Source organism: Erithacus rubecula (genome assembly GCF_903797595.1).
Source record: "Erithacus rubecula genome assembly, chromosome: 3".
Classification (NCBI taxonomy): Eukaryota; Metazoa; Chordata; class Aves; order Passeriformes; family Muscicapidae; genus Erithacus; species Erithacus rubecula.
Genome location: NC_136689.1, coordinates 144,773,966 through 144,786,316, shown reverse-complemented (window position 1 = coordinate 144,786,316; position 12,351 = coordinate 144,773,966). Strand labels below are relative to the sequence as shown.

Below are 12,351 nucleotides of genomic sequence, written 5' to 3'. Positions count from 1 at the left end.
TTTCAGGTTGTGTTATTTTAGTTCTGAAAATTCTTACCATCTTACAAATCGTAGTTCTGTTTGTCATCCATCTCTGCCTGTTTCATCAGAGTCAACACATCACAATATTATAAATTATTGATGAGAAAACTCTGAAAATGGCAGAGTTTGGGGGGCATTTTGAAGATCACAGTACATAGGCACAGTGAATCACAGAATCACAGAACACTCTGAGGTGGACGGGACCCTTCAGGATCATTGAGTCCAACTTGTGTCCCTGCACAGGACAGCCCAAGAATCCCACCCTGTGCCTGAGAGCTTTGTGCCAACACTTGTTGAAATCAGACAGACTGGCATTCGCAGATCAGCTGGGTGGTTGCCTTGTCATAAAAGGAAAACAAGTTTGATATGCAGGACTTTCCCCTCATGAGGCTGTACTGACTGAGACCAATGACTGTGCTGCCTTTCAGGTGTTTTTCAAACCTCCCAGAATAACCTTCTCCATAACTTTAGCAGGCACTGAAGTCAGATTGTAGTTTCCAGGTCCTCCTTGTCCTTCTTGAGAATTGGGACATCAACTTCCAGTTAGCTGGGGCCTCTCCTGATTCCCAGGAGTGCTCATAAATCATTGAGAGAGGCTTTGGAATGACATGAGCCAGCCCATTGAGGATTCTCAGCTGAATCCCATCAGGCTCTGTGGATTAGCAGGGATCCAGCTGGAGCAGCAGGTCCCACACAATTCCAGAGGTGGCTGGGAGTTGATCATTCTCACAGCCATGCTCTGCCAGCTCAGGGCACTGAGCCCCTCGTGGTGCATCATCAGTGTTGAAGACAGAGGCAAAGAATGTATTGAACCTCTCTGCCTTGTCCATGTCCCAGTGGGGGAAGTGACCATCTTTATTCTGGAAAGGGTCAGTGTGATTTCTACACTGCCTTTTTTCATTAACATATTTGAAAAAAAAATAAAAATTATTGTCTCTCACATTTCTGGCAGCTTCATCTCCACCTGAGCTTTGGCCAGATGAATTCTCTCCATACAGTGGCAAGCAGCATTTCTGTATTCTTCTCATGTCACCTGACCTTGCTTTATCTGGGCCTACACCTTCCTTTTTTGCCTTATTTCCAGCAGAAGATCCATGTCCAGCCAAGCCATCCCTCTGCCTCTTCTCCTTGACTTCTGACATGAAATACCTAAGGCTGACCACACTAAGTCAGATCAAAGGGCTGCTCAGCACAAAATGCTGTTTTCAGCAGTGGTTAAAAGAGGCTGTTTGTAAGAATAGGGGAAGCAAGTCTGATACTTCTGGTAAAAACTCCCCAAACCTCTAGCACTTTACAGCTCAGGGACTTCCTATCCTGAATTGATGTTTCTGTATTTAATAACTACCAAATTATTTTGGTTTTGAATTCTTTTTAAATTAAAAAACTCATTCATGAAACTTCATTTTCACCAATTTTTGGCATTTACAAAAATATTTGGCAGGGAGTTCATTACCTAAACCATATGTTGGTATATGATGATCCATCTCCTTTTCAGTGGTTTTCAAAGATAAACTTTATTTGATACTTGACCATTGATGAGACAGTGATGGATGAGTTCTTAGGTTACATAATCTTTACCCTAAGGTTTTTTTCCCTTTGTTTCTCTCTGGTTTAAGTATCCATTACAAGAGCAGAACAAGTTAACAAATCCCTTTTAAAAAGCCAACAAAATGAAAGCACTGCATGGAAGCTGCTTGTATAGATTGATTTGTACACAAGAGATTGGGCTTTGCTCTGCCATGGAAAACACTGCTAACTCTAGTCTTCAAATGAGAGATTCTTAACTAAACAAAGCTATTCTTCTACTGGTTAGTAGGAACCCAAACTGATATGTGCCAAAGCTGTGATGGAAAAGTTGCTTTTGAATTCAGTGAACTTGCAGCCAGATATTCAGTGATAATTTCTATTTCCTGCAGAAGAATATGTGTGTCCTGTCCTTCTAAGATGAATGATTTTGCAGGCAAGAGTGCTGTGCAGTTTCATATGTGGCATTTGTGCACATGAAGTGACGTGTCAGGAGTGAGATCCCCATCTTTTTCAAAGTACAGCTGTATTACTAAAGCTGGCACCACATGACTCTTTCACATTGCATGGGCCAAAATCCAGCAAAAGAAGAATCTATTACAAATACAATAAAAATTGCAAAGATCTTCTTGGACCTTGGGATACTTGGTAGAGTTTTCAAATCCCTTAAAATCACTTATTCAAAATGCACAGAGCATTAGAATGCTAAGGAAAAACCTCAACCTTAGCACATTGGAACTTATTTTCCATCTTTCATTTCTGTGAATCTACTGAAAAGTTATTATTCCATCTGTACTTTCTGTATAGGGCTGTGGAAAGACCTTCTAGCAGCATGATGAAAACCAGCTGTGTGCCATCAAAATAATATATTAAGTAAAGCATCCACAGTGACTCAACTGGGCAGACACTGGCCTAGTTTGCATCAGACTGACTGCCCAAAATAATAGAGGTGGTTTGTTAGATCTTTTTCTCTGGAGTTCTTATCCAAGTTCAACCAATATACACCTGTATAGTGCCCTCTTTAGAAAGGACTTGATGGACAGGATGGTTCAGGGTAGAATTTTTTTTTTTTTCATTACGTTGTTTTCTTTCTGAAATTGAAATACATTTTTTTTTTAAGTGAAAAGTTTCAGTTCACAATGTTAAAAACTTCCTCAAAGAAAGATGTGTTGAAAAATTCCAGCAGTCTTTAGTTTTGGTAAAAATATGTTTGGATACACAGTTTGGCATAGAAGGTGGTCCCTGTGACATGGGAACTTTGCTCTGGAGAAGATGCCTTTATGTTAGGAAAGGTTCCAGATCACAGATCTCAGGAAAAAGGACATTTCCCTGTTGGTTGCTCTGAAAGGCCCTAAGGGTTATATAGTTTGAAGATCATGGCTGTTCCCTGCACTCAGATTTGGGGGAGTGCAATGTCTCTTCCAGGTTAAAGCAGATATTATTCCAGAAGGGACCTGGATACTGAACTCAGAGCAGCCATGCTCCTTTGTAGGTGTTCCCAGAAGAGGCAGAGTGTAGCCATGAAATGGCCTGCACAGCATGCTTGCTTTCTGGAATTTTCAAAGGAAAAGAACAGTAACTCCCTCTCTCCCCTCTAGTTTTCCTTCATGGAGATCATCAGAAATACAGCACTGGACACACATGCAGTGGAGGCTGTCCCTGGGAGCCCCTTCTGTGAGAGCCACTGGGATTTCTGTACTTGTAGAGACCAATTGGCACAGCTTGGTCCCTATTTGGACCTACTAAATTGGGGTTCCTGTACTATACTGTGTCCAGACGAAGTCAATATTTCCTGTTGGTGACAGTTTTGGGAAAGCAAAAGTAGGACTGTCCTCTACTCAATTCCCTAGGAATCAGAGATCACAGCAGAGAGGACTTGTTCCAGCAGAGGGAGATCTGAGCCTAATTGTTCCACTAAAAAAATTATCCTTAGGTTTTGGTTCTGAATTCCATTTATACACTCTTTTCTCAGAAATTTGAAGAAAGCCAAGGAAGAGCCAACAGCAAAACAGCCTTTTATCAGGCTCTGCAAAATTCTCTGGGAGGAGAAGAATCCAACTCATTAATTGAAGAGGCAGCTACATGGTATTACTCCCTGGAACACTCAACTGATGATTATTCATCCTTTTCCAGGGCATTGGAAAATGCCACCCGGTAAGAAAGTCATCCTAGCACAACTGTGTGATTGGAGTTAAGCAAGATGTGCTTTGCTTATCTAAAGTATGCATTTCTATTCTGAAAAACTTGAGAAACTCTTATGCTAATGAACAGAAAATGGGAAATATGATTTCATTTTCTGTGAGGGTTCCAATGTCATTGGTAAAAGAAATTGATTGTGCCTTGTGAAAAGTTCGATGTGTCTTTCTAGAGCTTGTTATTGAGTTCAGACTACTAATTCTTCTTTTCACATTTTCATGTCATAGATGTCTGGGTTGCTTGCACACTGTGCATCAACAGTTCCTTGAGTTGTCTCATCCCTGGGACAATAGAATTAATAGTCTGCCTGTTATTCCCAGTCCCTTAATTATACAGTCAGACTTTTTTTTTCTGATGGTCAAATTTGAAAACTTCGATTTCAGCAATTACATTAATTTTCTTTTATTATGAAACCTTCAAAATATATTTATTCACAATGTCATGCATGACTTGAAGCCATTTCCCCTTGCTTGTTATTTTGGAGAAGAAACTAATCCTCACTTCACTACAACCTCCTTTCAGGCAGTTGTAAAGAGCAATAAACTTCCCCCTGAGCCTTTTTTTTCTCCAGGCTGAACACCCTCAGCTCCTTCAGCTGCTCCTCATCAGAGTTGTGCTCCAGAACCTTCCCCACCCCATGGTCCTGCTCTGGACAGGCTCCAGCATCTCATGCATGTCAGCAGAGGAATGAGCAATTATGCCTGCAATAAATGCATTCCTATCCTTTGCACTGAAACATTGCATGGACCTTTGGGAGGTAGAACTTGAAAACTTCCTGTTTTCTGCCTCTGAGCAAATTCAGGGACTGAATGTTTACATGGAACAGATTTTCCAGAAATTAATCAAAAAAACTAATTCCCTATTCCTGTCTCTACTTATGAGCAGACTCATTGTGAAAACTCCTACTTTTCTAATGTGATATGGCTTACAAAATGGTGACTTGAATCCTAATGGGCCTGTCCAAGATGTACCATCTGTGCTCTGAACTGAGACATCCATAGGTACAGGCTCCTGCACTCTCAGTGTTTTCTGTGCCATTGTGAGCCTCTCCACAACACCTCAGAGACAGGATTTTGCTTTTATTCCTCCACCAGAGCTGCAGAACATTGCTCTGGGAGAGCCTCAGGGAGCAGGAGATGAGCAGGAGCCAAGATCTCTTGGAAACATCTGGTTCCAAAAGTGGACAGTAGTTTCTGGGTGGTCCAGGTGTGCCGGTGCACTGAGGTCATGGAGGAAACAAGCCAGAGGGTTGTGGGCTGAGCTTTGTGCCATTTATCAACTCACACATCTTGCCACATTTGTCCTCCTTTGCAGTCCCAGGGATGGGCCTGCAGTACATGTACAGCACTGTGGTTCATGGGCATCAAAGCCACAACTCATCTTCAGTCTCCTTCCATTACCACGTTACCCCTGGGGGGCAATTCTTTAGATCAGTGAGGTTTTAAGCCATAATAAACCACTGCAGGACTTCTATTTTAGCCATTTTTCCCATCCAGAGATCCCTCTATAAGAGCTGTTATAACACAGGGCTTTCACATCTGATCCCTGGCATTCAGCCCAGGGCTCAGTGTGGTGCAAACATTGACTTTTGCAAAGCTGCAAGGGCTGGCACACCACACATTTCCAGCAGGAATGGGATACACCAACAGCTCCTCAGGCTCAGCAGCCTCCTGGGGGTAGGGATTACCTGCTCCTATATGATATGAGGCAAATACCTTGGCTAAGGAAGGAACTGAATGGTTATTCCTGGCCAAGCAAGAGGATGAGTAGTGAGACCAGGGCATCTGATGATTGTACTTAGCTTCACACACTGAAAATTACTCCAGCTACAGCAGAAAGTGAGGTGAAACAGTAGCTACAGAGTGAGAGTCACCTCTATCAGCATCACATACATGGTGGAGAAGACAGGGGATTGGTTCTGGATTTTTTGATGTTTGGGTTTTTTCTCCTTAGTCTTGTTTCTTTTTAATGAAAAGCTTAGTACCAGCATAGATGTGTAAGCCAAGAAAAGTTTTATGTCAGAAATTAACTGCTAAAGTTTTAACAGGATTACAAAGTGTGATACAGCAACATAAGTGGTTGATATAAACTACATACATTGTGCATATTTTGTGGTTTTAAAATAATTCTACTTTTGAATTCGTTTTAGCTGCAATTTTCTGGTATTTTTTCCCAAGTATAAAATTAGTTTAATTTTTTTTTTTTAAACTCTGGTATTCCATTCCTGTAAGAGATGGCCACTTCATTTTTTGTGGTTACTATGTATTTAGGTTTTTTTCTACTTCCTCAGAATAGCTGACTTCCCCCCTCCCCGAGGTACCAACTGAAAATCCATTTTAAATGGTGAACTGTATCTCAAAGCATTTTTTGAGAGGTATTGCTCTCTCCAGTCTCCCTAGTTTTCAAAGACCATCTGCTCCTCTAAAGCCCCATGCTGGTAGACATGTGAAGAGCAGTAATTTTTGTTTTATTTGGGTGTTGTCATCCATAACTGTCAAAGAGCCCTGTGGTCAGTCAGCCCAAAGCTTGTGGTCTCACAGATGAGCTTAAAATAAACTGTGCTGAACCAAGAGAGCTACCCAAACAGTGCCTTTCATAACCATACCAGTTAAAAATAGCAACATGTTTTTATGCTTCTCTGACACTGTTCATTTCTTTCACCAGTCTTATTTATTTTTTTTTTTTAACTTACCAAGCCTGAAGGAGAGCTGCTGTTTCAGATTCACTAAACTGAGAATTGAAACCTCCCACTTCCTCAGCAGATATTTTTGTGTGCACTCATCTAGGTGAAGGTGTATAAACACCCAAAGCATGTGCTGAGTCCCCAGGCACAGGAGGAATGGGGAATGGGGGTAGATGTGTATATTGTATTGCCTTGAGGAATCACAGTGAGAAATGAGATTGCAGTAAGGTCTCCTCTCTTCTACCTGCCCCTCTTGAGCCACTCGTGCTCACCCCACCTTCCAACCCCCTTCTTGGGGCAAAGGGAGGTAGGAAGGTTTGGATACATTTGCTTCACCTGTACCTTTTAGACCTGGTGTTAAATTGACTTCCTCACTGCACTCTTATCTTTCTTTCCCAGACACATTGCACCAGAAATTCCATATTGATGAGTCCTGCAAGTTATCATCAAAAGTGGTCTCTTACCTCTTCCAGTTCTGGAAATTCTACCCAAGAAATCACACAGATATAAATTCAGAATTTATACTATTGATCCTTAACCCAGAAAATATACAATACCTCTTATTAGATGCCATCACAACCCAGTGGTGCCAGAAAGAACTTTAAAATAGCATAATCATGAGCCCTTAAGTGAGATTGTTGCTGCTTTTTTTTTATTTTTTATTTTTTCCAGGATATTTCTTATGTGTCAGATCTGGTTGATTTACTATAATTGTTCAGCACTCCATAAAACAGCACTTCTAGTGAATTCTAAGTAGTTCTAGTCTTGTAGAGGATGAATGTGGTTTCCTTCAGTTGATTTGAAGACAGATATAGCTGGTTTGGAAATTTAAAGAAAACTATCAAGATAGAGAGAGGTTTGTTGCTTGTGGGGGCTCTTCCCTTTTTCCTTTACACAACTGTGTATGTTCTCTGCTCCTCCTGTTTTATCAGTGACCAGTTTATCACATGTCCCATCATAAACATGGCGAGTCACTGGGCTGCTGCCTCTCGAGGAAATGTCTTCATGTACCACGTACCTGACAGCCCCTCACAGAGCAGGTAAGGAGATGCATTTCATTGTGTTTCTTGGATTTAGAGTTTGTAAAACCAGGGCTGACTGCTTGGGCATGCTGTGGAATAAACAAATAGATGTAGATACATCAAATAAACAGTTCAAATGAGCAGAGGAGGGATGGGTCTCTAATCAGTTCTTTAATTATACAGGAATGCTTTTTCTGGACTGAAGCACTTCCCATTAGATGTCTACATTGATTTTCCCCTTTCCAACTTTTACCTACCTTGACCAGTTCCAAAGTTAGCCCTTCAGATTCCTACTCTGCATCTGATAAACCTCCCACAAAGAGTCAGAGTGTGGTCTAAGTCATCAGAATCTCAAGATAAATGTGGTATCATTTTCTAATTACTCAAAAGTAATTCAACACTGCCCTTTTTGAGGTCAGTGCAGCTGTACCCCAGTTGTACTGACCTGCCTTCAGTGTGGATGAGCTCAGGGTTTTATTCCTTCCTGCTCCAGCACTGTGACTGGTGTTCTTCTGACAGACTGTCTCATGGGAAAAAATATTTTTGCACACAAGCATTGGTGGACTCAGGCTCTGTGTCATCCTTCATTTTAGAAGCTTACTTGAAAGATTGTCAGCAGGACAACATATTTTAGGCAGAAAGGCCTAAGTGGCTGTGGGAGATGCAATGTCACAATCAGAGGCCTTTAAGGTGACCTTCCCTGCTCTATTTTAGAGCCAACCCTTTGCAGAAGTCAGGAAGAGGAGCTGATGTTTGCAGGCAGTGATCAGCACTTTGGGCTACCCTGTGACTCACCAGAGTGGCTCCTGCTCTCAAAGGCTTAGTGACCAGAAACTGCAGGGACTGTCACCCCTTCTGCTGCCTGAATCCACACACCAGGGCAGGGAAGCACACAGGGATGCTCATCCTCACACTGTTTCCTTATGAGGAAACCCTGCTTGTTCCCCACCCCCTGGACTGCCCCTCACCCCTCCCCAGGAAGGCTTTTTGAGACCTTTTCCTTGTTCTCAGGCTTCCTCCAAAAGGGCTCAGGGGAGGGATGGTGGGTTCCTACTGGCACCACTTGATCTCTGAAGTTCCCTGCAAACCGCACGGGTTTTTTCCCTTCCTGATAGCACAGTGAAAAAGCATTTGAAAGGAGCCAGCCCAGATCTAGGTTACAGATGAAGGCCATTATGCTGTGCTAACACAGGCTTGCTTTCTTTCTAGCTGAGAAGTTAATCCTCAGGGAGCCCTTGTTTCTCTGGCAGCTCCATCGGGAATGTTCGCAGTGTTCCATTTGGCTACTGATAGGCCCAGATAAGTGATTTTTACAAGGCTCCAAACAGGGCTCAGCTGTGGTATGCCAAAAATCCAGCCACACAAAAAGAAAAGCTGTGCTCTCAAATGAGCTAGCAAGTTTTCTCTTGCTTTGGAGAATGATAGTGGCCCAGCCATCTATGATTAGATCTTATTTGTAGGTAGATTAAATAGTACTTATACAGCTTAGACTCACTGGCTTTGAGGCAGTGATTCTGAATTGATAAGAATTTTCTTTTCTCTAAAGCCCTATTTAAGGTTTCTCTTGTGCTCATGTTATTTAGCTCTCCTCATGCTCTTCCATGCAGCAATAGTTTACATAGCAAGTAGCTACATATTTTAATCATATTTATGTTGACACTGGTGTTCTAGGCTAATTACTTTAACTTCAGTGCAAAAGTTATTGGTTTGCTTTTCAATAACCCTCTTTAAAAGAACAAACAAAGCCAGAAAGCTGTCTGAAACTTGCAGGAACGTGAGGCAGAGGCTCAATTGCCTTCAGTAAAGCCACTTGCAAGGAGGAATTGCCCAACTTGGTATGCTGCATGGCATTCTTACTCCTTTTGTCTTTATTTATCCTTAAGTGCCATTAAAATAAATGCTGTTTAGGTTGAAAAGCAAGCACTTTAACAGAAGTTGCAGCTTCCAGCTTGTCTGTGCAGGAGAGGATCTCATTTGGCACTGCAAGGTGTCTATTTATGAAGTGAAACCCTTGTTTACCCAAGGGACCCCACATTGGGTCCTCTGCTGAATACACTGCAAGTATTTTCTTTAAATATTGTAATTCATTCATTATTTTATTCATTCATGCCTAAGTGCATCTTCCTTTATTTTCCATCCCATCCCAGTTTTGCCAATCACCCTCTCTAGAGCATTCCCTCCCCCATGCAGTGTGGGTGCACTGCAGCCCCACTCATGCCAGTGCTGTGATGCTGTTGTTCAAATGGGAAACCATCAAGAATCTGGAACCAGCAAAACATTTCTTGGGAATATGACTGGCTATTTATCTTACCAGACTAAAACCAGTAAATCCATAAAACCAATGATATCCACAAAACTGTCTTCAAGCAGCATATTTAAGCTTATCTTGGGGAAAGATCTGGCAACCATGTCCTCAACTTCCAAGAGACTTCTGTAATGACTGGAACTGAGTCCTGAGAGCTCTCAAGTTCTTTGAAAACTGTGACTCCTAGGAGGGGAGCAGAGGCATGTACTCTCCCAAATAACCTACGGCTTAGGCTGGAAGGCAGGATTGTGGATGTGAACTTGCTCAGCAGAGGTGAGAATTGAACCCTGCAAACATTGTATTAAAGGCCTGAATAGAAGAACCCTGTTACAGCCATTTCTTTGTGTCAATGAATGCAATAGCCAAAGTATGATTTGTGCACAGTAGTCATGTACAGGGTATTCTGTGAATGCACACACTAAATCTGATCCCCCTCGTGCTTTGTAGTGGAGGAAAACCTCATTAGACATTCCTGATCACTCATAGGTTTTGATAGAAAAATGATTTCTCAACCAGCTTGCTGAGATATAAACCTTCACTTGTAAAAATGGATATTTTTATACTATGTCCATAACATAAATAACAGAGAGGACAAAATTATGTGGGTTTTTTTTTTTACTTTGGTGCTTAAATTGTTCCTAAGAAGTCAGTTTACACAGGACATGGACCTTCTCTCTTTGTGTTTGCAATCTGTATCATAAAGATGATAATAATATAATTATATATAATATATAATAATTGCAAATGGCTGCCTCACAGGAGTGTTGGAAAGAGTACATTAAAATAATGTTCAGATAATTACAACAGTGGAAGACTATTTACTCTTGGACAAAATATTCTGTCTGGGGAAATAGCCATTCACTAATTAGATCAGGCACCCTATAGCAACACATTCTTCAACTTCTACTTTGTAACCTCTCTGCTACTTTATGTGTCTCCCAAAATGCATAACACAAAAGAGAGTTAAAATGCAGGGATGAAAACATACTGGTATTTCCTCTTGTTTCACTTAATAACTAACAGCAAGATAAACAAGAGGGAAGAAGAAGTCAGCTAGTAAAGAAAGACTTAACCACAATGATGCAAAGTAGACAAAAAAAAATTATTAAACAGGGAGGAATTTTTGCCAGCAAAAGTCAATTAGCTGAAGTTTTTCTCTTGGCTGGATGTTTCTAAAATGTATACACACACACACACACACACATTCAAACATATGTGGATACAAGGGTAGGGTTAAAAAGCCTTCTCTAACTTGATGTCTATGACATGTGGAAAATCACATAAAACAGTTTTTGTATAGATGAATGGATCTTGCAGAGAGCAGAATAATATCTCCTTCCACGTGGTAGCATTCTCCTGAGCTTGGCATGACAGCATGTCTGCTTTGGTCTTCAGCTCCCATTTGAATGAGGAGCCAACTCCCACATTAATAATCTGTGGTAAAAATATATACATGACCCAGCTGCCATTTTCTCACTCCCTCTTTGAGAACACTTAGGCCTTGGAGTAAACATTTATTCTAAACAATGCAGGAGGAATGTGGCTGCTCAGCATTGCCTAGGATTAGCAGGGAGGACTGGAGAGTAGCTTTAGGTATGGTAAAAAAATGTGTGATAGGACAAGTATGTTTTGACAAGGATAATATTGTTAACTGTACAAAGATTTGCCTCCTTAACCCTTCAAGAGGTTTCTGGGTGATTTTTGCATATTATATTGAAGAAGCACTGCTTGGCATGCCAGCCCAGTATCCAAGTCACATTGTGGTGCTCAATGTTCTGTCTTAAACATAGTGGTTAAAATCCAGTGCTCTGCCCAATGAGGGGGGCTGATCATCATCAGCAGCAGGATGGAAAAGCATCAAACTGAGACTTAATGAGGTTTTATCTTCCAGTCATTAACACAACCATAATAATCATCATAAAACCTTTTCTTAGTTTACCCAAGGTTAATGAGCTGCTGTCTTTTTTGAATAATTTTGGTTGGGGCTATTTTCACCTCCTGACTGTGCACTCTGGTGCATGTTGGTGTGAGCTGTTAAAAGGCTGCTGTGTGCCAAGGCTCACATAGTTGGCTGGGTTTTGGTGACACTTATTAAGATTCCTGTAACTGAAGGCGAGAACTCCTGACTGATAAAACAAAAAATGTTTGTGTATAAACCCTTTCAACTATGTGAAGTATTCTTGGTTTCTATTTATTATGGATGCTGCAGGAATTCGGGCTATACTTAATATCTCATTAATTAAAGGAGATTTTTCTACTCTTTTCATTTCACAATAATTATATCATATCCCTGTCCTTTAATCCATACACAACTTGCAGTCCACTTGATGCTGTCCTTCATCTGCAGCTGTTATTCCATGAGTACCAACACCCCACAGATTGGAGACACAGTCTAAACTGGGTGCTGTGCTTTAGATCAAATAAATGATCTAAAAACAGAAGGCAAATAAATTACCAGTGGTGTGATGACAAGATGAATGTTGCTCCATAGCTGGGCAAACACCACAATTGCCTTAGGTAGTTCTGTCCACTTGTCATTGTGCTCTATATCCTGGTCTCTACTCCCAGGCATCTCCTAAAAGTTGTTGTTTTGGAAGTGC

General features: G+C 41.2%; 1 protein-coding gene across 1 annotated transcript in view; it reads left to right on the top strand.

The window, feature by feature from the left end:
* The window catches only part of TG (thyroglobulin), a gene marked incomplete at its 5' end in the record, with an annotated part of 142,514 nt that overhangs the window by 118,324 nt on the left and 11,839 nt on the right, over positions 1-12,351 (top strand). Inside the window, 2 exons of the mRNA XM_079299572.1 lie at positions 3,518-3,699; positions 7,357-7,464. Of these exons, the coding sequence (XP_079155698.1) occupies positions 3,518-3,699; positions 7,357-7,464 (290 nt within the window). The remainder of the gene's footprint in view (positions 1-3,517; positions 3,700-7,356; positions 7,465-12,351) is intronic.